This window comes from Fusarium mangiferae, assembly GCF_900044065.1.
Source record: "Fusarium mangiferae strain MRC7560 genome assembly, contig: FMAN_scaffold002, whole genome shotgun sequence".
Lineage (NCBI taxonomy): Eukaryota > Fungi > Ascomycota > Sordariomycetes > Hypocreales > Nectriaceae > Fusarium > Fusarium mangiferae.
In genome coordinates, this window is record NW_024573922.1 from 2,537,279 (window position 1) to 2,563,339 (window position 26,061).

General features: G+C 49.9%; 8 protein-coding genes across 8 annotated transcripts; 2 read left to right on the forward strand and 6 right to left on the reverse strand.

Moving 5' to 3' along the window:
- Window positions 1-1,041: 1,041 nt before the first annotated feature.
- On the forward strand, window positions 1,042-2,149 carry FMAN_05858 (uncharacterized protein; the record flags this gene model as incomplete). Its single annotated transcript, XM_041827434.1, has 2 exons — window positions 1,042-1,201; window positions 1,257-2,149. 2 exons carry the CDS (start codon window positions 1,042-1,044, stop codon window positions 2,147-2,149), a joined length of 1,053 nt encoding a protein of 350 aa, XP_041678397.1.
- A 454-nt stretch (window positions 2,150-2,603) lies between these two features.
- Window positions 2,604-3,884, reverse strand: FMAN_05857 (uncharacterized protein; the record flags this gene model as incomplete). The annotated part of the gene is made up of 1 exon (XM_041827435.1): window positions 2,604-3,884. The coding sequence occupies one exon, from the start codon at window positions 3,882-3,884 to the stop codon at window positions 2,604-2,606; it is 1,281 nt and encodes a 426-aa protein (XP_041678398.1).
- Window positions 3,885-4,582: 698 nt separating this feature from the next.
- Window positions 4,583-6,048, reverse strand: FMAN_05856 (putative glutathione reductase (NADPH); the record flags this gene model as incomplete). The annotated part of the gene is made up of 2 exons (XM_041827436.1): window positions 4,583-5,843; window positions 5,900-6,048. The coding sequence occupies 2 exons, from the start codon at window positions 6,046-6,048 to the stop codon at window positions 4,583-4,585; spliced, it is 1,410 nt and encodes a 469-aa protein (XP_041678399.1).
- Window positions 6,049-8,012: 1,964 nt separating this feature from the next.
- On the forward strand, window positions 8,013-12,009 carry FMAN_05855 (uncharacterized protein; the record flags this gene model as incomplete). Its single annotated transcript, XM_041827437.1, has 5 exons — window positions 8,013-8,028; window positions 8,081-8,229; window positions 8,292-11,242; window positions 11,296-11,932; window positions 11,980-12,009. The coding sequence occupies 5 exons, from the start codon at window positions 8,013-8,015 to the stop codon at window positions 12,007-12,009; spliced, it is 3,783 nt and encodes a 1,260-aa protein (XP_041678400.1).
- A 471-nt stretch (window positions 12,010-12,480) lies between these two features.
- On the reverse strand, window positions 12,481-14,739 carry FMAN_05854 (uncharacterized protein; the record flags this gene model as incomplete). The annotated part of the gene is made up of 1 exon (XM_041827438.1): window positions 12,481-14,739. One exon carries the CDS (start codon window positions 14,737-14,739, stop codon window positions 12,481-12,483), a length of 2,259 nt encoding a protein of 752 aa, XP_041678401.1.
- Window positions 14,740-15,161: 422 nt separating this feature from the next.
- On the reverse strand, window positions 15,162-16,292 carry FMAN_05853 (uncharacterized protein; the record flags this gene model as incomplete). Its single annotated transcript, XM_041827439.1, has 1 exon — window positions 15,162-16,292. One exon carries the CDS (start codon window positions 16,290-16,292, stop codon window positions 15,162-15,164), a length of 1,131 nt encoding a protein of 376 aa, XP_041678402.1.
- Window positions 16,293-17,061: 769 nt separating this feature from the next.
- Window positions 17,062-19,827, reverse strand: FMAN_05852 (putative DENN (AEX-3) domain protein; the record flags this gene model as incomplete). Its single annotated transcript, XM_041827440.1, has 2 exons — window positions 17,062-19,368; window positions 19,435-19,827. 2 exons carry the CDS (start codon window positions 19,825-19,827, stop codon window positions 17,062-17,064), a joined length of 2,700 nt encoding a protein of 899 aa, XP_041678403.1.
- Window positions 19,828-24,837: 5,010 nt separating this feature from the next.
- Window positions 24,838-25,509, reverse strand: FMAN_05851 (uncharacterized protein; the record flags this gene model as incomplete). Its single annotated transcript, XM_041827441.1, has 1 exon — window positions 24,838-25,509. The coding sequence occupies one exon, from the start codon at window positions 25,507-25,509 to the stop codon at window positions 24,838-24,840; it is 672 nt and encodes a 223-aa protein (XP_041678404.1).
- Between the last annotated feature and the right edge of the window lie 552 nt (window positions 25,510-26,061).

A 26,061-nucleotide genomic window follows, 5' to 3' on the forward strand; every position in this document is an offset into this window, starting at 1 on the left:
AAGTCGGACCGTCTCTAATTTTTTACTCACTGAGCTGGGGGTTCAAGGGCCGTTGGATGGCATCTGCACCTTAAAAAAAGAATTTCAGAGCCCTTGTCCAAAATATCGGGACCTGGGCATGGATCAGGTCTTCCGATTGGTGAACTGACCTCCAGACGGGATCTATCCGTAGCGGACCGCCGGGTTGGGCGCCGGAGTACAAATTTGAACTGCGACTACGGCACCACCAACACCAACACCAACACCAGTGCAATTGGATGGATACAGTTTTGCCTCACTTTTGTCTTCCGGCTCCTCTCTTTGCTCTACCGTAGGGGACGTGCTCAATATGTCTCCATCGGGCTTGTTGCATTTTTCTCCCAAGGACGAGACCGGCCTGGGGGTCTTTGGTCTGAGTTGTCTGTCAGTGGAAAGCATCGGCCTGAACCGGTTGGAGGAGGTCTTTGTTTGTGTCTGGAGAGGACCGATTCAACTACACGTCCAGTAGACTACCCTGAATCATTGGACCAAAACATCCATGGCAGCGTGTGCTTTCTCATAGACGTCCCGAAACTGTCTCGCCATATAGGGTAAGGAAACGTAGGTAGGTAGGTACTTATCAATGAGTTGAACAACCGTTGTAATGGCAAGAATGTTTAGAAGGATGCAACTCGGAAACTTCCATTGGAACCAGCTTCTAGGTACTCTATGTACCATGTAATCGTTCCATTGTGTTCGAGTCTGATTATCTGCCGTCCCTGTAATTAAACCAAAAAAGAAGAGAACCTTTCCTGCTTCTGGGAGTTCTTGCAAGTCGAATCCTCAAAAAAAGAGCAAGAGCGAACAGATAGAAGTTCCGGCAAGATTAGAATGTAAAGGGAAGGGAGAAACGAGGAGCAGAACACCCACAGAAGGAACCAAGAGTCAGGAGCCATCTCTTAAAAGCTGCGTCTCTGATCCTGCGAATGATCTGAGCCATTGAAAACAAACACCAAATCCATACTCACATATTCAAGTATAATGGACCTAAACAACATCAATCCCAAGCATTTTACATATCCAATGAGGCTCGGCTCGGATGGAAAGTATCTGAAGCCAGTCTTCGGCGAGGAAGAGATCCCAATGTTCCAAAGCGTCACACATATGGAGTGCTTCCCTTACTGGTATTGTTTCTTCGTCAAGAGCCTCCCCCCGCGTCCTTGGCCTCTCACAATCAATGGACGTCCATTTACAATAACACTCAAGACTCCAGAAGACTTCTCCCTCACACCTATCAGGGGTAGCCTTCAAAAAAAGGTTCCAGGGAATGACTTCACCATTCCAAAATATCGAGTCTCAAGCATCAAACCCCGAGATATTTGTTGGGAACCCGGACCTACGTATTTGCGTCAACATCGATGTACGCCAAGATCCTTTCCCGGAGTCCTCGCTGCGAGCGATGCTTCGAGATGTAAATGAGATGTTTCCCAGTCATCCAGCCTATCCGAAAGTTATGGAGGTCATGCTGACCATGGACCAAAAGATCGTGGTTAGCGTAGGCCGGGAGATTAATTTGAAGTCGAAGGCGAACCAGCTTCCAGGCTACATTGCTTGCTGTGAAGTTACTTATACGGCGGTGGAAGATACTGGTCTCGAACGATGGTCCGACTGGCACTCAAGACAGCTCACCGATCGCCAGTGGCCTGATAATGTCCCCAAACTACCCCTATTCCCTGGAATGAGCGTCCGTGGTTCCCAAGGTACTGGGAACCCGAAAGGGAGAAGGAATACACCACACTTTGCAGTCAATGTATCTAGTGGCGTTCTCATCAAGGACCAAAAGGACCAACATATGATGACCACGGCAGCGCGTATTGTTCGCCCCGGAGAAGTTGTAGGAATGAGGGAGTTCTTCTTCCAAAACAGAATTGGATTGGTTGGAGATGTGGTCCCGGGCACAGATGTTGCTCTGGTAAGGCTAGACGATGCTATCAATTACAAGAACCAGGATGGGACTAGGACATTTACGCGGCTACTGGGCGAGGAGCCAGATGATGCGCTTCCATGGAACTCTATTGCCAGTCTCGCTACACGTTGGCCTCCCTATACTGAAGGTATAATCGTTGCAAAGTCAGTCAGAGTCGTGCGCCATACTGCAACTACTCAACATCGAGTCTACCACTGGGCTTAGACTGGCCAGCCGGGGAATGAAAAAGGTCCGAACCCTGCGCCAAGGGACACAATGATTGGAGCTGCGGCGATCAGTGAGACCGGAGTTGTGACAGGACTTCTTCATTCCAACGAACGCGGTCTTCGGTCAGGCTACTCTGTCATATTGAGTGCAAATGAACTGGTGGATGCCGGTTACAGTTTAGTGACTTGAGTCCTCTGGCAAAGCACATAAGGTGAAAAAGTTATTTGGACAATGGGCTACTTAAGATGGGCAAACTGTTTCTCAATGTCCATGTGAAAGGTTGAGAAGTGGTAGAGAAGTTTCGAAAATCCTATCGGGAAGATATTAACCCTGTTTCATGGGCTCAGCGGGAACATGAAGGCAAACCACCAGCCAGGTTCGTTACAAAGCGTCTCTATCCACAGCGTTATCAAAATTTATTGTTTAATCTAATCATGCTAAGACAGAAATGCTATTGCAGTGCTTCCATCACTCGCTGTAGACCCAGATCAAGGTACTCATCTGGATGGGAAAACACAATTCTGAACCAGCCTGGCTTCTCGGAACCAAAGGCTTTACCCGAGGCCAGAAAGACTCTCGTTTCAATCAATCTGTCCATGACAAGATCCGTGATATCGTCAGTCTCAATCTTTGGGTGCCGTGCCTCGTAAACCTTGCCGAGATCAACCCATAAGAAGAAAGCAGCGTTCACACCCGGAGCGTAATCGATATTGTTCTTCACTGCCCAAGAAACGACCCGAGTGTATTGAGTTGATAGCTTTCTTTGGTTCTCGGCCAAGTATGAATCGACAAAGGCGTCGTCCTCCAAAACGTTGGCAGTGATGTGGTCGGAGATGGAAGATACGGAGCTGTACAGACCAACAGCAACTATAGCAGAGTGGAGGGATGGGTTGGCCTGAGATACAATGGCCCCGACTCGGATGCCATTGGCACCAAAGTCCTTGGACATGCCCCATAGAACGTGTAGCCTCTCAGGGTCAATGATACCTGTAGTGTCGACGGAAAGAGCAGATTCGAAAGGAATAGGGGGAGGGTGTTGATCGACAGTGTTCGGCCAGACTGAGAGGGCGTAGATCTCATCGCTGATAAAGTGAACCTTGTACTTCTGACACAACTTCATGAAGGCAATGAGAGCATTGCGAGAATAGCAACGCCCCAGGGGGTTATGTGGGTGACTGATAACTAGACCGGCAACCTTGATCCCCTTGGCTTGAGTATCGAGAATGGCTTCCTCGTACTTGGCCACTGCCTCTTCACAGAGAGGATCGATATCACCAAACGCAACTGGGAGAAGCTTGGCCCCAAAACGATACGTAAGATCCGGTATAAAGGTACCATAGTAGGGTTGGCCAAGCAATATCCCATCACCAGGGTTCGCAACCGCCCACGACAAATGCTCAATGGCAGCGCTACATCCGTTGGTCATGGAAATATGCGCTGGTTCAATATCGCGGAAAGGCTTCAGATGCTTGTTCAAGAACCTAGAAACGGCCTGTTTGGCTCTTTTCGTACCCGTGGTACCATCTCCATAAGTAAAAGCCGGGTTGGTCAAGGCCAAGTTATCATGAATGTGTTTTCGTAAGACATCGTGCATGAGGGTGTTCTCAGCCACCCCGAGACTCACGATACCATCAGGATTGGTATCTTGGTCGTAAAGATTGGTGATGACTTCCCACAAAGCCATCCCCTTGCATGCCTCTTCGGCTTCGTGGGCGCGATTTGAGAGTGCCATTGCGTTTGACGGTGGCGTGTAAGTGTAGTGAACTGTTGTATTTCGAGAAAACATATGATAACTCTCCTCTATATATCGGCTGCCGAACTACTGTGGCTACCGGTCACCGACAGCCGCGTAGGACAACATTCATAAAAACCCCGATCGTGACTATTATGTAAATTCCCCGTGTTCACTTTGACATAAGGCGCGTAGGGCGTGGAATTTGGCAATTGAGTTCTTGATACTATCTCGAGGCGTCATGATCTCGCTTGAGTCAGATACGGCTTGGGTTCCCGCTGTGACATAGCCATATGACAGCGCAAGGGCGCTAGAAACTTGGTGGAACAATGCATGCAACGACTTTTGTAAAGCAGATGATTTTTAGCTAGGGATTGATGGATCAATCTTTGTCTCCGTTATCTCATTGCTGTAAATTCGAAGTCGATAACTTGACGTTATTATGTAGACACAAGTGCTCACCAATATGTATATACACCCAGTTACTCAAGCATGTACCACGAAAAGACCCAAGATCGATAACTCGAAGTATAAATGGGGTTCGTAGGAGATATTAATCTTCAAACTACGACAAGTTATCACGATGCAACGAGGAAACGCAACGTAGGACCTAGTGATATTAACGAGCCATAAATCAACAACTCCTTTTATTTGTGTGACCCTATATTAACGCTAGTATCCGCTCCTCTATATCTTCTCTATTTCAAAGTAACAAGCTCTTCAGCGCTCGTGGGATGAATAGCAACACAGCTATCAAAATCGGCCTTTGTGGCACCCATCTTGACTGCAACACCAAAGCCCTGCAGCATCTCACCACTACCCAATCCCATAATGTGAAGACCGACCACCTTTTCCTCAGGTCCAGTAACAATCAGCTTGTAGTTTGTTGGTCCCTTCTGCTCGGGCTCCATCATGGCATAGTACATGGCTGTGAAGCTTGTCTTGTAGACCTTGATGTTGTCCTTGCCGTACTTCTCAATGGCTTGGGGCTCGGTGAGACCGATGCTGCCGACTTCAGGGTGCGAGAAGACGACTGAGGGGACGTTGCTGTAGTCGAGTTTGAGGTTAGCAAACTCGGGGCCGCCGAACAGACGGTGTGCAAGACGGCGACCAGCTGCGATAGCGACTGGGGTCAGCTCAACTTCTCCGGTAACGTCACCAAGAGCGTAGATGTTGTCGACTGCAGTGTTTTGGTACTCGTCGACGAGGATATGCCCCTTCTCGCCAAGCTTAACTCCGGCCTCCTCCAGACCAATACCCTTAGTCTCAGGAGTGCGGCCAATAGCCCAGATCAGATTGTCGACATCGCTGACAACACTCTCGTTGCCCTGATCATCCTTGTATGTGATGGTAAGCTTTCCGTTGGAATCCTTCTCGACCTTGCTGGCTTGCGAGCGCTTGTGCAGCTTAACACCAAGTCTTTCATATTCCTTAGTGACGCTCTCCTGAATCATGGGATCGAAGTTTCGAAGGAAAGTGTCGTGGCGGATAAAGAGGTGAGTCTCCGTGCCAAGGGCATTGAACATGCCAGCAAACTCGACGGCGATGTAACCAGCGCCGACAATGGCAACCTTCTTGGGCTGTGTCGAGATATCGAAAAAGCCATCACTGTTGGTTCCGTACTCGGCACCGGGGATCTCAGGGGGGATAGTAGGCTTGCCGCCGACAGCGACGAGGATCTTCTTAGCGTTGACGAGGACCTTGGAGTTGTCGTCGAGTGTGACCTCAGCCTGGTTCTTGGAAACGAGGCGCGCCCATCCGTGTAGGTAGTCTACCTTATCGTTGCTGAGGTTTCGCTCGTAGATGCCGTTCAGACGCTTGATGTAGGCGTCACGCTTGGTCTTGAAGGTGGACCAGTCGAAGGGAGCGGTTTGTTCAACGGAGAAGCCATAAGCCTTTGCGTCGTGGATGGCTTCGGCGAGGGCGGCAGCGTTGTAAGTGACCTTCTTTGGCACACAGCTAGGTTGCATTAGCGTAAATTCGGATTGCATATTGCATAGTTCATCGGTACGCACCCAACGTTCACACAAGTTCCACCGAGTCGCTTGTTTTCGACAATAGTAGCCTTGACGCCAAACTTGCTGCTGGCCATGCGCGCAGAGGCAAGACCTCCACTGCCTCCGCCAATGACGAGGTAGTCGGTCTCCTTGGTGATGGGAGCCATATTGCGCGCAGAAGTAGAGAGATGGCGGGTAATTGAAGCTATTCGCAGCGGGGTCGTTCTCGAGGACGAAGACAGGGTTGATGAGCGTAGGGAGTGGGCTAGAGCTTGCATGAGGTTGCCTCGAGGCTTAACCTTTTGTACTTGGTATGGAAAGAGTGGGAAAGAGATTGGGAGGGGAATGACGTCTTTTAAAAGCGACCAAGATAGGACACTAGATGCGAAGGGACGAGAATGAGAAGTGGTAGGTAGGTAGTGGTTGTGGCGGGGTTACTTGAGATTGACGGAAGCGGATTGGATGGACGTGATTTGAGAAACGAGAATTGTGTTATTAAGACAATCAATGGAGGGTTGAGTAAGCAAACCGACTTCAGTTCAAGAATTGGTTGGTTGATATCAATGACGAGCTGCAGAAAAGAGATGATTTCAAATCCACCCGCATTGAGGATGATTTTTTGATCCCCGAGCCTAGGTAACTACAAGCTCCGTTAGCGGGGATGGTGGTTCACAGTGGAGACCATGCCGAGCTCCAGGGTCCCTTTTTGGGGTCCGATGATGGTGTCAGGTTCCAAACCAGATCAATGGGTACCTATGGAATCATGTTTCAATTCAATTCGATACGCCCTCTTACTTGCTCAGTTCTACCTTAGTAGGCTACCTAATGCTTCCAGAAGTTCTGACATAAGCGTCGCATTAGGTTACATGGATTTCAGCTCCGAGGCTGATTACAAAGATAGAGGCGATACCAGACGTATTTGGTCGCCCATTCATGATATTATTTCATGGCACTCTGAGACTTTTAGCTATTTCCTGAAATATTCAGTGTTTAGTCATGACTGGGGCCACTATAGCCTGGTCACATCATAAACACCGATGATGGTGTATATTGAAACTCTTTCACTTCATGCTCGAGTAGGGCTGGATGGGCTACAAACTCTGTAAACCCCAAAGACCTTTGACAGAAATGATTGAACTTACGATTAGGCTAAACTAGGCTTCACCAAGTCAAATGAGACATCTTTTGAGGCCTCGGAATCCATGGATGCACATGTAACGGGAAGCCTCGCATATGCATGCATATCCGGCAGCATGGTAGCACGACACCAAGTCTTACTGTCATAGAGTCTGGAAACTGGAATTAAATGTCAACCTTTAAATCTTCTAGTCTCCGTTTTCTTTAAGTATTTGTAGAGCCTTAGCCAAACCTCTCTCATGTGGCACAGATCGTTCCCCTTTTTTAATGGTAGATGCTGCATACATTCAAATTCATGTTCCTGGTATGTTGTGCAAAGTAACGGTTTGGCGTGAAATCTCTATAGTAGACAACAGTAATAGAAATAGGACATTGAAGAACATGAGACCAATCAAGCAACATGCTATTCGCGTCATGGTGTTTTCTTCAATATCATCCATTCAAGCGTCATGACGTATAAATGTGGAGCTTTGATATGGAGCTGAATATCGACAGCTTGAGCTTGAGCTTCGGTGGCCCTCCCCTCGTGGCTTAAACCCTTACGTAGCCTGTGAGACTCTGGCGCGAGAGAGGACGAGTTTCAAACTTCCAGTGCGCCTCTAGCGGATGATTGCTTCTGTCAAGGTTCTTTATCCCCTGTCACGTCCCGCCGGCTTCTGGTTGGTTACTGGGCAGCCCATCACCACCTCTCATTTGCTGCGTTGCTCCCTCTCGACTTGGACCAACCCCCCCATAATGGTCCAGCCCAGGCTGACGATCCAATCTCCATACTGAAGCGAAGCACAATTCAACCTCCATCTTGTCTCCTCAACTACATATTCTCCACGCCCGTTATATCGGCTTCACTATCGATCGCTTTATCGGCTGTATAATCGATTACTGCGATCCATCACTATCGTATACTCGAGAACCTTAATATCTCTCCTGGCGCTATCGCGATCCATCCATCGTCCGTCTCTACCGTCCTGAGCTTCCATAGCTCGTATACGCGATCATGGCGGCTGATGAAGGTACTTGAAGCCCACATCCAATATTCTCTATCACACAAAGCTGACAAACCAGCGCCAAACCTGAACCTCTCCCCTGAGGAGAAGCGCACTTATGGACAACTCTTCCGACAGGCCGATTCAGACAGCGTCGGTGTCGTTGTCGGTGAAATTGCTGTCAGGTTCTTCCACAAGACAGGTTTAGACTCCCGTATTCTTGGCGAGGTAAGTTGATGATATAAATCATCCTCCTACTGACTTAAAGTCAATGCTGATACTCGAATTAGATCTGGCAGATCGCCGATAAGGAGAACCGAGGTTTCCTAACACCAGCTGGCTTCGGTATCGCCTTACGACTCATCGGACACGCACAAGCCGGCCGCGAGCCCACACCCGAGATCGCCCTCCAACAAGCTCCCCTTCCTCGCTTCGATGGCATCGTTCCTCAAGCTACAGGTGCCGGTGGTATTCCTCCGCCTCCGCCTGTTCCCGTCAGCTCGCCGCCTCCCCCGGCCGCTCTTCAAGCCCAGAGCACAGGCGGGCCGATCCGCATCCCACCCCTGACTCCTGAGAAGGTCGCTCAATATAGTGGTTTATTCGAACGTCAACCTCTCCAAGGCGGTCAGCTTCCCGGCGACCAGGCCAGAACCATCTTCGAGAAGTCCGGCCTGCCCAATGAAGCACTGGGAAGAATATGGCAGCTTGCCGACACTGAGCAGCGTGGTGCTCTTGTTCTGACCGAGTTCATTATCGCTATGCACCTTCTTACCTCCATGAAGACAGGAGCTCTCCGATCTCTCCCTAGTGTCCTCCCCGCTGGTCTTTACGAGGCTGCATCACGCCGTGGTCCTGCCTCACGCCAATCTTCGACTGGTCCTGGCATCTCAGCCATTCCTCGACAAGTCAGTGGAACAGCCCAGGTTCGCACAAACAGCCCTCTCGGTCGTCCTCCCATGTCTCCTCAACAGAGTGGTGCTAGCGACTGGGCTGTGACACCTGCCGACAAGGCTCGATTCGATCAAATTTACGCCGACCTTGACAAGGGGAACAAGGGATATATCACAGGAGAGGAGGCTGTCACTTTCTTCAGCCAGTCTAACCTTCCCGAAGACTCCTTAGCCCAGATTTGGGATCTTGCCGACACAAAATCTCAGGGTCAGCTTTCGCGAGACGAGTTTGCGGTTGCTATGTATTTGATTAGACAGCAGAGAAGCGGCCGTTCTGTCCCTTTACCAACTACTCTACCACCCAATTTGGTTCCCCCTAGTATGCGCACCCAGATTCGACCACAGACTGCTACATCCGCCTTTGATCCGCCTCCCCCACCTGTCGTACAGGCTCCTCCTCCTGCTCCCAAGTCCGCTTTAGATGACTTGTTCGGCCTTGAATCAGGCACGTCCAGCCCTGCACCCCCTCCCCCTGCTCAGGCTCCAATGTCAACAGGAGGTTCCAACGCCAACGATCCTTTCGCCGGTGGTTCTGCACTCACACCTACCTCTCCCGTTAAGCCATCCCTCACAGGAACCGGCGGTTCAAGCTTTAAGCCATTTGTGCCGTCATCCTCATTTGGTAGAGGCTTGACGCAACAGCCTACTGGTGGTTCAGCTGGTTCTGGCCAGAAGCTTCCGGCACCTTCTGCATCCGAGGATTTGTTGTCAGATAACGATGAGGCTAGCAAGAACATCTCAGGGGAAACCACAGAACTTGCAAACCTTTCTAACCAGATCTCATCTCTGTCCAAGCAAACCCAAGATGTGCAGGCCAAGAGGAATACCACTCAAAATGAACTGAACCAGGCCACATCCCAGAAGCAGAACTTCGAGCAGCGACTGGCTCAACTGCGCACCCTCTATGAGAAGGAGGCGCAAGATACTCGTGCCCTTGAGGAGCAACTCAGCAATGCACGGAAGGAGACCGCCAAACTTCAGTCTGAATGCATGGCGCTTGAAGGAACTTACCGTGATACTCAGACGCAGCATCAGCAGGTATTGGCAGCTCTTCAGGCGGACCAACAAGAAAATACCAACCTCCGAGAACGAATTCGTGTAGTCAATGGAGAGATTGCGCAGCTCAAGCCTCAGATTGAAAAGCTCAAGTCTGATGCTCGCCAACAGAAGGGACTGGTCGCCATCAACAAGAAACAACTGTCCACCACAGAGGGCGAGCGTGATAAGCTAAAGGGAGAGGCGGAGGAGCTTACCAAGAGCATTGAGGATCTTCGGCTGGCAAACACTGGCTCGCCAGCATCTGCTTCGGCTCAAATTGCAAGCCCAGCTGCCTCGACCTCTAGCGCCAACAATCCCTTCTTCCGCCGCACTGCAAGCACTGATATTATGGGTGCATTTGCTTCTCCTCCTCCCACTAAGAATGTCTCTGACAAGTCTTTCGATGACCTCTTTGGCCCCTCATTTCCACCCAGCGCCTCGGCCACTCCTCCACCACCTCCACAGACCTCGTTCAAGCCCCAGCATACTGGTGCCTCGACCGCTAGTGCTGGTTCATACAGCACCCCTCCTGCTGCGAGCTCTCCTATTATGAGCCGCCAAGCAACTCTTGCTGCTGAGCCCCCTGCTCCCCCGGAGTCAAGGCAGATCAGTTCCAGCTTCTTGCCCTTCCCTGACCATACTGAGTCGCTCTCATCCTCTCGCCAAGTGTCACCCCCTGCTTCGCGTGCTGATGACCCTCTCCACGGTTCAGCCACCCCTGTTCCCGGTGACCTGAAGACTTCTGACAGCCCTGCCGGTGTTCCTGGTGCGTTCCCTGGCGATGAGCTTGATAAGTCTAATGCCAAGGACGTAGCCTCTGCCTCTGCCTCTGCCTCTGACGACACTACCCGTGAAGCTGCTAAGGACGAAGCACCAAAAGCAACCGAGCCTGGAGATCCATTTGGCGGTAATGATGAGGCCAAGGCCAAGGCCGACTTCGAGAATGCATTTGCAGCTTTCACCACTGCTAAGAGCCATACCAAGCCTTCGCCTGAAGCGAACAAGTCATCTGCCTTTGATTCGGAGTTCCCTCCCATTTCAGAGCTTGAGCGTGATGATGATGAGGAGTCTGACTCAAGCAGTGACAACGGAGGCTTTGATGATAACTTCACGCCTGCATCACCGCCCGCCAAGCCCTTTGGCGAGAAGGCAAACGCAGGAGAGTCACCAGAAGCTACTCACGCAGTCCCTGCCAGCACGTCACCACAGCCAGTCCAGGGAGCCACCCCTCCCTCAGAACCCAAGGCCCCTAGGTAAGTGGTCGATCATGTTCAAAATTTTGATGTCAAGGGTTAACACAAACCAGTACCGATCAGCCTTCATCTCCTGCAACCGTGACTGAAGCCACTGCTCAAAAGTCATCGGTTGATGACATCTTTGGCGTGGCAGCAACCGGCACTGCCCCTGCTTCGCAACAGCCTGCCCCTTCAAACCCCCCTCAGACTAAAGGTGGATTTGACGACTTGGACAGTGACTTTGAAGGCCTAGAGGATGCTAAGGAAGGCTCTGCTGATGAGGATTTTGCCAACATCTCTCGCTCCGGACTGGACGACTTCAACCCCGTTTTTGATAGCAGCCCACCCGGAAGCCAGACTAAGACTGAGTCCACTGCGTTCGGCAACGAGAGCTTCGACTTCATCTCCCACAGCTCAACTGGCGCTGCTCAGACTGCTGTGGGAACCAACCAGCAGAAGGCCCCCGAGGCCCATGACTGGGATGCTATCTTCTCTGGTCTCGACTCCCCTAGCGCAACTGCTGCCCAACCTGCTTCCACCGAGAAACCAGCGGGCGCTGAGTCCCATCCTGGTCAGCAGGCTCTGAACCGCACTTTGTCAACTGAATCCGAGCATGATGACCCAATCCTGAAGAGCCTTACAAGCATGGGCTATAAGCGACCTGAAGCTCTCGATGCTCTCGAGAAGTATGATTACGATCTCGACAAGGTTAGTTGAACTCGATCTACATGAAGAAATCCTTCTAACGTGTACAGGCGGCGAACTTTCTGGCTAGCCGCTCATAATAAACACAACAGAGCTGTCTCGGATATTATCTTCTAAATGAAGACCTTAATGCATACTGCATACTTGTTTCCTTGCTATTGTTTTTGTCTGCATCCTCATGACTCCTTTGTTGAATATTTTTCTTGGCAGCGAGATTTTCCTTTTGCGTCTGGTCCCATTGGACATGGGCTTGTTCTCCTATCATCTGTCCACACACTGTAGTATCATGGAGACTGCTTGTTTGCTTAAGCCTGTATTGATTTCGTCTTTCATGTTGCATGCTTTGAGATTGCAGCTGTAGAGATACAGTTTTGTGTCGCGCCGATATAATGATACATATAGAGCAGACACCAACTAGTTACAATAATGAGCTATTCAAACAAGCGTGAAAATCATTGTCGCTAACAGGGCATGAAACGATGCCCATCATACACAATTGCAATAACCATCTACCTTTTCCCATTTAAACGCGAATCATGACTCGTCCTCGGTTACTTTACCCTGCTCATAATAGTCTCTGGTCCACGCCCACTATCGATATTAGCAGCCTCCTTCTTGACCGCGCCGATCCAAGACCTCTCAAAGTCATCTCTTGACTTCAGTACAGCCTCAACCCACTGCAAATTCAGGTCCCAATAAGCCATCTTGAACGTCACGTAAGCGTCCACGATGGCATCCCGGTCAGCTGTCAACAGACGCAAGAAGTGTTCTGTGACACGCCAGGTCTCCTTGATAGAGGCACCAATGTCAGGGGAAGGGAGTGTGCTGAAGCACTCGAAAGCTGTGGAGATATCGTTGAACAGCTTGTCCTGAAAAGGGTCGGTACGACGGAACTTGGCGCCCTTGTTGCGCACGGCAGATAAGTAGCGAACAAGGAGCTCCTCAGCAAAGATCTCAACGAAAATATCGACCAGTGAATGGTGCAGCACATGGCGGTAGTCGTTGACGTACTCCTCGAATGTCACCACCATCTGCTTCATGGCAGTAGTTGTGTACCATCGAGGCGTAAAGAAGTCAGGCATGACGGTACCAAAATCAACAGAGAAGATGAGTTGAGCGAAGCGGTTGATACACCATGTGCTGAAGTCGACGTAACCGTCACGCAGCGTATTAACTTCACTCTCAATACGTTCAAGGTACGCGGGTGTGACATGCTGCTCGACAAGACGACGGAAGCTTGAGAGGTATGCAAGACGATTCTCGTCCTCGTTGTCGTCGATGCAGGCGATCTGGTCGTTTGCTGTAGCCACGAGCCAATCCTGAAGAGCCTGGAAACCCTCGAGTTCGGGGATCTTACCCTCCTCGTAGGGGATAGCCTCATCTTCAAGCATAGCCTGCCACGACTGCTGACGAGTGCGTAGACGGGCAAACATAGCGTCGATTACACCCTCGACAACGTCTGCGCGCTGGGAGTTTGCAGCCGTGTCCACTTGCTCGCGCAGCATTCGCCACAGGGCGACAAAGTTCTTGGTTCTGAAATAGCCATACTCGTCCTGATCCAGGTTTGAGCCCTCGACGTTGCGCTCTGCAAGATCGCGCTTCTCTTGTGCAAATATTCGGTCAATCCACTCATCGAGAAATTTAATGATGAGCTCACGAAAGTCGCGAACAAGCTCCGCCTCACGGTTGTCGATAACATGGGGTATAAGCTCTTCTTGCTTTAGACCGATCTTTGCCATCTTTCTGTAGTACTTCTCCGGGAAGCCCACGATTTCCAAGGTATGTGCTGACGAAGCCTCGTTGCCGTCTACCATACCAACCAGGAAATCATGCATCAGCTGGTGATATACGCCAGCGTACGTCTTTACTATATTCCACTTCTTTGGCATAAGGTGCGACATTCCAACCTTGACGACGTTTAGGTCGTTGAAATACCACTTCATGATCTTGTCCAACTTGCTCGGATCTTCGAGGAACTCTTCTTTTGCTCCTTCGAATTGTTGCTCTGCGCTGAGCCGAATAGCCTGTATGAACTTCTCCTTATAGCCACGAACCTTCTTAGCGCCGTCTGTGATGCTCTGAAAGCGGGTTGCCATTTCTTTGTGATCTTTGAGGGCTTCCTGCAGTGCTAGTACACGCTGGTCACTGGACTCCTCGGCCTCCATCACCACTGCGAATCTCACAACAAGCCCGTTGTTATCCTGGACAACGAGGTTGATGAGATTCAGAGCAATGATGCCAACATGCTCATCGAACCAATCAATCGTGTCGTCTAGCCTCGAAAAGTAGTCCACCAGTGTCGCCTCGAGACTCTCGTCCTCTGCGCGTTGTATTTGTTCCATGGCATCGTCGCGGATATTTCTCAATTGGGTAAGTTCGTAGTGGCACGGCAGCAGATTGAGCATGTTGTCGCTGTCCTCGTCATCTTCCCGAAGCATCGACTCGACACGCGATATGCGGTCGTTAAAGGTCTCGAGGTTGCGGCGCATGGTCTCGACAGCGCCAAAGTTGCGGTGTGCTTGTGACACGAGGTTGATGCTCGCAAAGTCCTTTATCATATTCTGTGACTCCGAGCACAGCTTGTCGATCTTGATCATCTCCTCTTTGATCATCTGGACCGTCTTCTGGCCGTCGCTCAGCCCCGTCATACCCGATTGTGTCGTCTCAAGCTGCTCGCGCAGGCCGCTTCGGAGCTGGCCATCTACGGCGCCCTTTTTACGTGAGAATTCCAACTTGAGCGCAGGTATCTTGTCTAGATCGTCGGGATGCCGCAGCAGCTCTGAGAGCTTGGGAGCAGGTGTATCGTCCATGGTAGCGGCGTCGGCGTCGGCGTAGAGGGGTTCCGCGCCCAATCAAACCATGATGCGGGGGTATCGTGTCTTTTATAGTGCTAGACTTTTGGTGCTGGTGTCTAGATATCGAATTCGTTGGGCGCAGGTGAAGGTTGAAGCGAGTGTGTCGAGTTGGGCATGTCAAAGTCAACGTCGCGGGGAGCTACTGGTGGTATTCACTGTCCCTTACTGTAGGTCGTCCCATCATGTGGCTGACAGCGGAGCACAGCCACTCTCCCTAATGAGAGTTCAACACCAACGACAGTATCATGATAGAAAGCAGCAAAGTAATTAAGGAATATTCAGATAGAGAGATAGTGTGTGGAAGTTGATACAAGATTAGTTTGTTCATTTTGGGGTATCATTATAGTTATATCTCGACGAATTTCTACAGTTCAATCTTAGTCGCTATCACTTCCAGAGCTACTCGTCTCATCATCATCATCATCATCCTCTTCTCCAAGGCTCTGTTCAGCAATCACATCACCTTCCTCAAGACTCACTCCCTTGAATTCAGTGTTGATCCCATCGTCTGACTCATTGCCCTCCTCGTCACTCCTGACCTCACCCTCTTCAACATCCTGACCCTTATTTCTTCTTTTGTTCGGTTTGGACGGGCCTTTCTTTCCAGGGGGGTTTTTCCTCTTGTTATTTTCCTGAGGGGCCTTATCCTTGGGTCCAAGTGTGAAGGTCTCAGGAAGGCTCAGATCATGGTCAAGAACCCATATTGTGGGAAATTCCAGCACACGCGTATTTCTCAATACCTCTCGCAGGCAGTCCTCGGGGCCAAGTCTAGTGACAACAGAAGGCTTATCCGAAGGGGTCCGGAACTTTGCGAGAAAGAATTGGAACTGCTTCTTCTGAGCTTCTGTCTTCTCAGATGGCCACAAGCCTGGCTCTGTGTCGTTATGATTCGTCCAAGTACCTGTAAAGGGATCTTGGAGTGCAAATGACCCAGAGGACCACGTGGAGTTCACCAAGTCCTGTACTTGTCCGTCCGTACCTGCTCGTGGGGTCTTCTTGGCCTGTCGCCCTTTCGCCTTCTGTTGTTCTTCTAGCGAAGTATGGTATGCTTCGTATAGTGGCACATCATCCATAACCTTCGACAACACCCGGACCTTCTTTGGCTCTGCATCGGGAAGATTCTCCAACACCATCCACTCAACTTGCCAATTGATTCTGTTGGTTCGCCGATTTAGCGTAGTATGGTTCTCCTTCTGCCTCGCCATACCCAGCGGCGCGCACACGATGGTGATGTTCAGCTTCCTCAATCGTGCAGCTAAAAATCGTTCAAAGGTTCTGCCTTTAGCTTCGCGTAAGACTCTTGTGACGAGAACCTTGCGCTTGCGCCCATCTTTTCCAGGCTTCCATTTGACTTCTTGGACTGTCATCGGTCGCAATTCCTCCTCTTGCACGATACCACGCTCTTCAACGAGAAGCTTCTCGGCGCGCTCGACAGAGCGCTCAATCCCATGGAGGAAATTGTAATCATGATCGACACCGGCGGGAGTACGAAGTTTCGATGGAGCCATGTACGCTGTTGCGTCGCGTTCGCCAGAACATTCAGACCACGCTTTGTGCTTCTTGATACACGCGAGGGAACAGGTTCGAGCACCGCATCTTGGGCATTTGTATTTCGGGGTCGATATGTGGCATATTCCGCAAAGAGATGTTAACAAAGGATCAGCCATTATAAAGTGCGACAATTGAAAACTCTGGGTGAAGGAGTTGAAGAAAGAGAAGAATGCGCCAACACTTTCAATGGCCAGACGGACGTCGCTAAAGGAAACTTTTTTATGGGTCTTTTTGCATATCTTATCAGTAGCTCAGATCACTCACTGATCAGGTCTCATTTAATGTCAGTCAGTCTGAAGACTATAACAGCTTGCAAGTCTATGGGACATGCCGTTACAATGATGTATATAACAGCAAGTTGACTACTTTCACACATGATTAGAGACTAGGATAACATTCAAATGTGTTTCATTCTTGTAACCCCCCTTCAACCAGGTAAAGGAGGAAGACTATACAAACACCGCTGCGTAGAAGAATACTCTAACATAATGAGAAGATGGCCGTCAGGCTTAACATAGGTATATGAGCTAAGCTGCTCATCAGATGAGGCAGAAAAATGGTAATGACAAAAAAGATATGAGGGACATCAAACGCCGAACCCGCAGGTTTTGATCCAAGCCAGCCGCCAAACACAAGACAATTAAATCGAAATAAGCAAGAAGTGAGAAGTTGACAAAAAAGTAAGGCTCATGCTCAGACGTTAGTTAAGCTGTTTATCCAAAACACTCAGCGGGTGCCACCAAGAGCGCTGATCCTGGCGCCTGATGGCCTGTGCATCAGGGACTGTTGGTGCTGGAGCTGATGCTTAGAAACGACGCTTGTCTCATGTGTGACCCCTCCGTTGTCGCTTCGATTCTCCTCGAAGTCCTCTTCGTCATCCTCGACAATCTTGGTGGGGATCTCGTCTCTAAGGCTATACTGTTGGGACGCTCGCTCCGGAGTCGTAGCCGTAGAGGCAAAGGACATTGCTGTGCTGCTCCTGTTGGGAATGAGATCCGGGGTGGGAGGGATACTGGACGCCCTCCCGGACCGCGGGGCCAGGAGGGAGTCGTCTCCTGTTTCGGACGTGGCGGCGGAGTGGCCGTCATCGCTCTGGGTGGTAGAGAGGCTAGAATTCCTTCTACTAGAACTCCCTAGTTCGGCATCATGTGCCAGCTGGAGACCCTCAACAGCAGCTTGACACTGCTCAGCAATGTTTCGGACAATGTGAGCAATAGCGTCAGTCTTATCCTTAAGGTGACGATCAGCAACGTCGGTGAAGCTGGACGAAGAGTATCGCTTGTTTCGGGGATTGGGGCTGGGGGTAAGACGGCCAGGTTCACCAGCCTGTTGCACATCCTCCTCCCCTTCATCGTAACCCTCCTCGATCTCATGGGCAAGGTCATCAGGCTTGGTGAGAGACTGAATGAGATGCTCCATATGGTGGCTCTGACCACCGATGAGACTGCGGAGATGAAGGACAACTCTTCGAGCCTCGTCACGCTGTCGCATGATGGTCATGTTGGTGTGCTGAAGCTGAGAAAGCTCCTTCTTGTTCCTCTTACGCTCACGCTCAAGCTCCTCAGCAATCTCCTGCTGGAGGACAAGAGCCTCGAGAGCGTCATCACGCTGCTTCTCGGTTCCGGTGAGGCGCACAGAGAGGCGAGCGTTGTCATCCTTCTGTTGATCAATGAGGCCAGCAAGGCGACGGTTCTCTCTCTTGTGTGTGTCGATCTTGACCTTGAGATCCTGGGTCTCCTTGGTGAGGGTCTCAGCGAAGGCCTGGAACTTGAGAAACTGCTGCTTCCAGCTCTCAAGCTCCTCAACCAGGTAGTTGTTGCGCTTAGTAACCTTGTTGAGCTCGGTGTCCATGCGGCCCTTGAGGTTGATGAAATCTTGCCAAGCCTCAAGAGCATCACGAGAGTACTGGTTCCTCTCACGAACGATCTCATTAAGATGGCGCATGGAAACCTTGGTCATGAGAGGCTTCTTCACAGAGCCACCAAAGACGGCCTTGATACCGGTATTGCGTCCAAGTTTCTCACAGACGTGGTCCATAACAGCCATGACGGCATCCTGGTTCCACCACTCAGGATCCTGGATAGACTCAACCTCACCGCGCATAACGATGATCTGACCCGCAGGAACGAGCTTGCCACCACCATAAGCAGATCGAAGATGCTGAGGAACTCCAGAAGGAGTGACATCACCATTGAGAGCTTGTGTAAGTCGTGTAACAAACTTGTTGCGCTGGCCGGGGGTGAGAGCAGTAGGAGGGCTGGAGGTAAGAACAAAGTTGCGATCAAGGTCAACAACCAGAGCATCGGTGGGGGCAGTGAAGAGCGAGCGACACTCAACAGTGATACCCAAAATGTAAGGGCCGGGCTCCTGAACCAGTTCCTTAGCGTGACGAGCGTGCACGACTGGGACGTAGAGTCCACTCCACTCATAAACTCGAACACAGTATCGCACGGTCTCAGCAGCCATGGTGAGCATAGCAGGGTAGTGGCTGACGAAGATGATTCGGCGTGTAGGAGAGATGGCGGCTTCGATAACACCGACAATGTTGGGAATCGATAGACAGTTGAAAAGAGGCCACATAGCAAAGTTCTGGAATCCTGTGGGCGAGGATGGGAACTGGTAACAGAGAGCGTAGTCCTTCATGTCGATGCGAACAAGATCGTTGAGGCGAGGAGCAGGGAAGCTCAGGATACGGGAAACTTCCTCAGCGTGGAACAGGTTGGTAGCCTTGTTCCAGTGAATCCACATACCTCTGAGATAATCTCCAAGGAGATTGTACAGAGGGTATCGTGAAAGGAACGACAAGCAGTAAGGGATCCAGTAGGTCTCATCGGGGTTGTCGTAGTAGTCGCTCTCGGTTCTCTTGCGAAGGTCGCGGATTGTCTCGGCCCTCTTCTCGTCGGCTCGCGACCAAACGCGCAGGCAAATACCGTAAAGAGTGTGAGAAGAATCCTGCTGGAGAACGAAAGCATGGTGAACACAATGAGGCTGGCTTCGGCCCGTGCAGATCTCGACATCGTGAGGGAAGCATGCCTATAGAATGGTTGCCACTGGTCAGCTATATGAATTTTAAATGGTCAATAGGTTGGGTGTACGCACCCTCATAGCAGAGTGAAGAGCCCGCGCAATCTCATTATCCTGCTCGAGACGTGGGCTGCTGCCCAGAATCTCAGGGAGCCAGAACTGCCCAACAGCCCCTTTCATGTGGCCAATCTTGCCTTGGGCCGGCGCAGGAGCCTTGACCCATTGAGAAGGCTCACGACCAACACCACAAACCATGTAGGCATGTGTCAAAGTCTTCGGGGTTCGCTGCTGAGGCTTCATGTTGAGGGTTGAAGGGATGGGCTGGGTGATGCGCGAGTGAAGCGAAGAAGTTCGGCTGGGGATCAGGAGGTTCTGATCAGCGCCCTGGTCGCGGGTGCTGGGCCTGCCATCGCGGTCGCTAGTCCGAGGACGGGTAAAGGAGGGATGGGTGTTCAAGGAGGGAGGCATTGTTGATAGATAGTGTTGAGCCTGAAAAGGCCTCTCGTTTCCTTCGTAAATTCGGGTATCGATAATAGTTGTCGTCCGGATCGACTTTTGAGAATAGTCGTTGTTATGCTCTCAAATTACGCTGTCTTTATTCCTGGGTTATGCTGACTAGCAGGTTTGGTCAGTCCCCGAACTTGTCTTGGAGTGCCCGAATTACTTGAGGCTCCGCACCGCACTCAAGGCTTCATTCAATGCTCGAGTCAACCGGGCTTTGAATAGAAAAGCAAGGAAGAAAGGAGAGAAGATTGAAACTCGAGAAACGAGGGGGAGATGAAGGAAAAGTAAAGGGAGAAGAGGCGAGAGAAGCCATGAATGGGTGTAAGTCGGGGGGTGAGTGGAGAACTAAGGTAGGCCTACCTCTACGTCTACCCAGAGCTAGAGAGCCAAGAGAAGCGAGACAGCTTCTGAGGGAATGAGGTCAAGTAAGGTACCTACCTGTACGTACCGTTTTCAGTTGAGAATGGGAGCTCCCGTCCGTTGAATGGAGCGAAAGTGGAGGAACAACGACGGCAGAAATGAACCAGAAGCACTCAACGAACAGGGCTTCAGCGGGCGAAATTGTGAGACAGATGGCGCACAAGGGGGCTTTGGTCCCCTGCCAGTCACTTTCTAGGTTGGGACAGGTACCGCATCTGGTTTCTCCTAGTTTGGTGAGCCGGGCACTTATCAGTAAACAAGGAGGGTAGGAACTGAAAACAATTGAGTCGCATTTTGTCGGCGCAGTCATGCAGAACAGATAATGTGATTATGTGTAACCAATCCTTTCGCGTGTAAGTGAGTGACTGTATGTAGGTGAATATGCTGGTGTTGACTCTTTGTCACAGTCTCACAGACAAACAACTCAACGAAAATGAAACCCTTATGCTCTGAATCCCCTCCCTACAGTCAATAAACATCTTACACTAAAGCACCTGCGCTGCAGAGTCAAGGCAAGGGGATGCCGTCCGTCTCTCAAACAGAACAGAACAGACGATGCATGTACCGGTACCTTACGTACCGTACCTACATTAGGGGCTAGATGAGGAGCTACAGAGGTCCAATCCCCTGATTCCCCTCCACCCATTGAGGGGCCGGGATGCTGGGGCCGTCAGGGGCGCACTGCACGCCTTCTGCAGGGGTCATGGGTCCCTAGGTTCCGGGTACATGGCGGACACGACGGCGGTATTTTTATTATGGCGCTCAGCGGTCCAGGTCGACGCGACGTTATGACCCGTGGACGGACCTCATATAGTTCGGACGTTGTGATATTCATTTGGTTAGAGTCACCAAGTCATGCAGATTTCTTTGCTTTGTTCTCGTCATCAGGGAGAAGAAGTTCCATGACATGTCATAACCAACGTCTTTGTTGGCTTCTTGGCCTAGCCTCCAACGCCAACGTTCAAGTGGCGAGATCTAGAGTTCGAGGGGAACTCCTTTTCGGACCTAGAGTTGATTTGAGGGCCGGGGAAACTCAAACCACGAGAGACAAGCATTGCCATGTCAAGTAACGGATACTTGTTGGCCTGAGTAGAGCCGGAGCACCTGGGTACCGGTCTCCAATACACACACACACGCACGCACGCACGCACGCACGCACAAACAATAGAATTGCGCCGTTTGTTGTTGAACTGACGTTGGAGTTTCCATTGTGCCAGGGGCCAGTGCCGTTCTGTCATTTTGACAATGTCACCGAAGAATTGGTATGACATCTCTTCATACTTCTGTCACTTGGTTCGGCTCCATATCCCCGACAGCAGGTGCTGATTGCCCGGGCTACAGTCATTTGCGCAGCTGTTTCTCCAGTGACTATCACAGAAGCAGGCAAATGTCATTGTTTTCTGAAGAGACTCCATTCCTACAGGTCAAACATCTTCATCGCCCTAGGATAATAAACCCATTCCTGCCGTTTCTTCGAGTCGATCTGAGTCTCTGATTCTTCCATAGCGTGACCTTGAGGCCAGGGATCGTCACCCCCACTCTATCAACCCCGGCTTGAGAGACAACGCAGCCAATCGCAATCGCGGAAAGTGAGCTCTGGTCCCCAACGTGGGAAATTATCTGTGGTTGATGTTGACGTTCAGAATCTTCTGATGGTAATGAACAATACGACTGTGTCTGTCTGCGGGTGTGATGCAACATGAAGGGACAAAAAAGCAAAACGCCTTCTCAAAACCTAACGGTCAAGTATTCCAGTATCTATCAACCAGAGCCAAACCAGATGAAGGAGGTCGAATACGGCGCGTGTCTGAAGTACAGTGACAACTTGAATTGAGATCAATTGCACTAATTATGGAAATGAACAAGAAACGACAACTCCGGAATGTCTTGTATTACATACAAGACACAAGCATATCGCTCTAAAATACCTTGCCTAGTACATACAAGTGCATTAGGCTGTGGGCTAGCTAATTGCTTGCTGTGCTCAATCAAGTTGGCCTTGTTTCTCTCCAAACATTCTATGATGATAGCAATGTCTGAAGTATGGTCCGAAGCTTGACCTTCTCTGTCCAAGACGATGATAGGCTCAACGGGCGATGTGACCAGGCGCGGAAACGATCGACAGGGGTCCCTGGGCGGAGAAACGAAACAGGAAGGCTAATGCGTTCTCTGGCAAGCTCTTCAGGTTAGTTGAGGTCAATAGTCAATATTCCAAGTCGTTAAGAAACAATAACTTGTAGGCGGTGGTGATGTTTTCAGCTGTTGTCACGCCAAGTTACAGTATCGCAAATACCTAGTTCCTCTACCGATAGGCGTTTGCATTTGCATCATCCCCTGCTCCTCGCTTCTGTATGTATGTACGGTTTACCTGATGATGCATGCATGCACTCTAGAATCCATCGCTGCAACGTCTCCACCACTTTAGATTCGTCTGTCTGTGTGCAGAGAGGATCGGCATTGCTGGAGAAAACGCCAAAGCTCAATTCGAGCCGTTGTAATCTGCTTTCAAACTTTAACATCTCAACAGGCCATACATGTATTGCCGCAAAGCCACTGAATGCTGCAGATGTGTTTCAAATAGACTGTACTTTGGGTATTGGGGTAGTAGTAACATTGGTTTGACTTCCCGTCAATGGAACCCCCCCGAGCGATCAACAGTAGATCAATATCCACGAGGTTTTTCTTCAACATGTCAGTGGCCCTTGGTTTTTGAGGCAAATAACCTTACCGTTACTTGAAGCTGCATATACTGGTAATAGATAACCGGTCGACCGGTTTATATGAATCCCGCCACCAGTCCGTGGCAAGTAACGTTAAAGGTCTAAGCAAAGCGACATCCTGGGCATTTATGCCTCGTACTTGATCCCTGCTGCAGAAATCCAGCTGAGGAAACTGAATAATAATAGCTGAATTATACATACTATGGAGTGCATACATATGTTGCATCAGGTGTCTACCTACGGAGTGCTGGTTGTCTTGTCAGTCATCATCAACCGGCCAAAGGAATTGCCGTGATGGACATCTCCATTTCTTACCAGCCTCGACCAAGTTCAGGCTCACCAAGCACTAACTGCGAGTCAATGTCGCCTGTGGAGGTAGATAACACAAATTCTACCAAACTACCGGGCTTTTATCCACTCTCCCTGGAGTTGTGTCCCATGCTCATGACGCTATACGGCCGCCGCGCGTTTCAAATCCTAGATGGCGTCCTTCTAGGCACAGCACCAATGGCCTTCAAGGCTTGACCTAAACAATGGCTTTGTTATCTCGAATTTTGTTAGCATCTCTCTACGTCTATTCGCTCACTATAATTATGTCCCTCTTTGTTGCCTCTCCTCCTGCTTACGATATCCCCGTTTCACCATGCGCCTCAAGCCAAGAATCAGATACTTCACTCGACTTGTCAATTGAGACATGTCATCGCTCATCTCGTATAATCCAAAAGCCTCTCATTCAACCCAGAGCAAAGCAAAAGCAAGCCAAGGCAATTAATTGTTAGGCGAGGTCCTTACCTAAATCTCTTCTCCCCCGGTCCATGCTCCTTATCCCGTCCTCCTGATCCGCGTCTAATAAAAGGCCCATGTCCTTATTAGCCAGGGCTTGCTTTGGCTTTTGCTTTTGCCCTCTGCTGATGATGATATTTCTTTCCGTTGCGCACTTACCCACGTGCATTCTGTGCTTTGCTGTGCTCCCGGCCTGTCAAACGATACAGACGCCGAGATAGTCAATAGTCTCTCCGTGAACCCCGAGGAACATGCTCGCTTGGACGTCGGTCTCGTTTCGCTATAAGCGTACTGCTTTGTCGATCCTCCTCTCGGTAATGCTAAAAATTCGACATTTCAGATTTTTCCAACTGCTACGGAGTACGGCTTACTATTTCGCCGTCCATGAATAATGCTGTCTTGGCCTCTGGGAACATGGCTGTCACTTGTCAGACACACCATTACATTCCAAAGAACTTGTCCGTTGATTGGGTCGATCGAGTCAAGCAAGGCTCGGGGTGTTTCTAATCCTGAAAATAGAGCTATGCCTAGACTTATGCTTGTACAAACGAACTGGGCCAAGTAATCTCTTATGCAGCTTCCCTGTGCCTAGCATTCATAGTATAATGCTCGCCGACGACATAGCATGTCTTATAATCATGGGTAGACCGCTCTATTGGGCCCAGCTGAGCTCCGTTGTTTCCGACGATGACATTATTAATTCCCTTGTTTTGTCTTACTTGCATTGGCCTCGGAATGCTTGTTCGATGGTATCACGATCCAGGGTATGGTGTTGCACGTTTGCAACCAACTGACTCAGGCGCGTGATCCTCTGATTCAATAATTGTGTACGTACGCAACGGCATACTGAACATGATTTTAATATTATTCTGCATTTCTAGTTTGCACTATTGTTCATTTGTGCTGTCTTGTGTGCGCTCCGAAATCCAGCAAATGTGCTTGTATGTAGTCTCAATGGTATGCTAAAGAACTGGACCGGGTATCATGAAATGCCCAGACTCCAAGACTCCCACGAAAAGAACAAAAGAAGGACCAAAATCCCAATGTTGTCTCATTCATCTCGAGCCATCACCTCCGATACCTTCCTGACTGCCTCCTCGATGCCATTACCCATATTCATCACGCGAGTGATCATGCTGATCCCATCCAGCTTATGCCCCAGGCTTGAGGGAAGAACAAGTTGACCTTGCTCGGCGGTAGCAGGCAAGACATCAGGCTTTTCTGTCTTCGACTCGTCGTTCGCTAACCGGGTCGAGTTCGATATTTGTTGATCTTGTACAACCTCTTGGCGGCTGATGTTGATCCAGAACACGGAGATGTCTTTCCCGGAGACGATTCCAATAATGTCTTCGATGACTTGTTGGCTCGATATGTTGTTCGCCAGACAAGCTGTCACCAGGATAGTGTAGCCCTGGTCTGCCAATCTTCGGATCTCATGAAGGTAGGCAGATCGACACCCTCGCTGATATGGGTGAGCGCAATATGGTCCGGCCATTATGGGGCTGTCGACTATCTGAATCTCCTGGCCGGGGAGGCGTTCTTTGAGGTTCTTCACAATACTTGTTTTTCCTGTGCCTGCAAACCCATTGAGGATCAACACCCTGCCTTTCTCGAGCCCATCGAAGGGAGCCTCAACAGTAACAGTACCAACTGCCATGCCGGCGGTTAATAGTGGTTTTTGATTATTCTCCATAGTCTGCGACTGTATGTTATGGGTCTCCATATTGAGAATTGACTGAGACTGCTGTGTAAGTCGGGGGGATACTAAAGACATTGGGCCAGAGAAAATCTTCGATAAAAATGAAGAAAACTCGCAGATTATATGGTCAATTGTTAAAAGTCTATACCCTTTAGAAGCCATTTCGAGAAAGTTTTTTGGAATCTGGCTTTGAAGAGTTCACGACTTTTCTGGATACCTACCTATTTATTAGATTTAACCTCGAGTGTTGAGAAAACTCAAACGTGAACATGGCCACTTAAAACCAACCGTGAAACAAAGACAACTCAAGAACACCATAAAGAACGAACAGATAGAGTTCCTTTGTCACTTGTGACTTACTGAGTTGTTCTGATATTGAACAAATTACCAAAGCTGTGCTTTATATATGGTTTTATTACCTTATGTAGCGTAACGGTCACAAGACTCATGGCATCCTATTGAATACAATTTGTTTGTGACAGAGCCAGGAAAAGTTAGTTTATGACTCACATAAGGGAACTTGTAGGTCACTTGATGAGTATTCAATATAGATTCTACGACCTCTTTATATGTGAA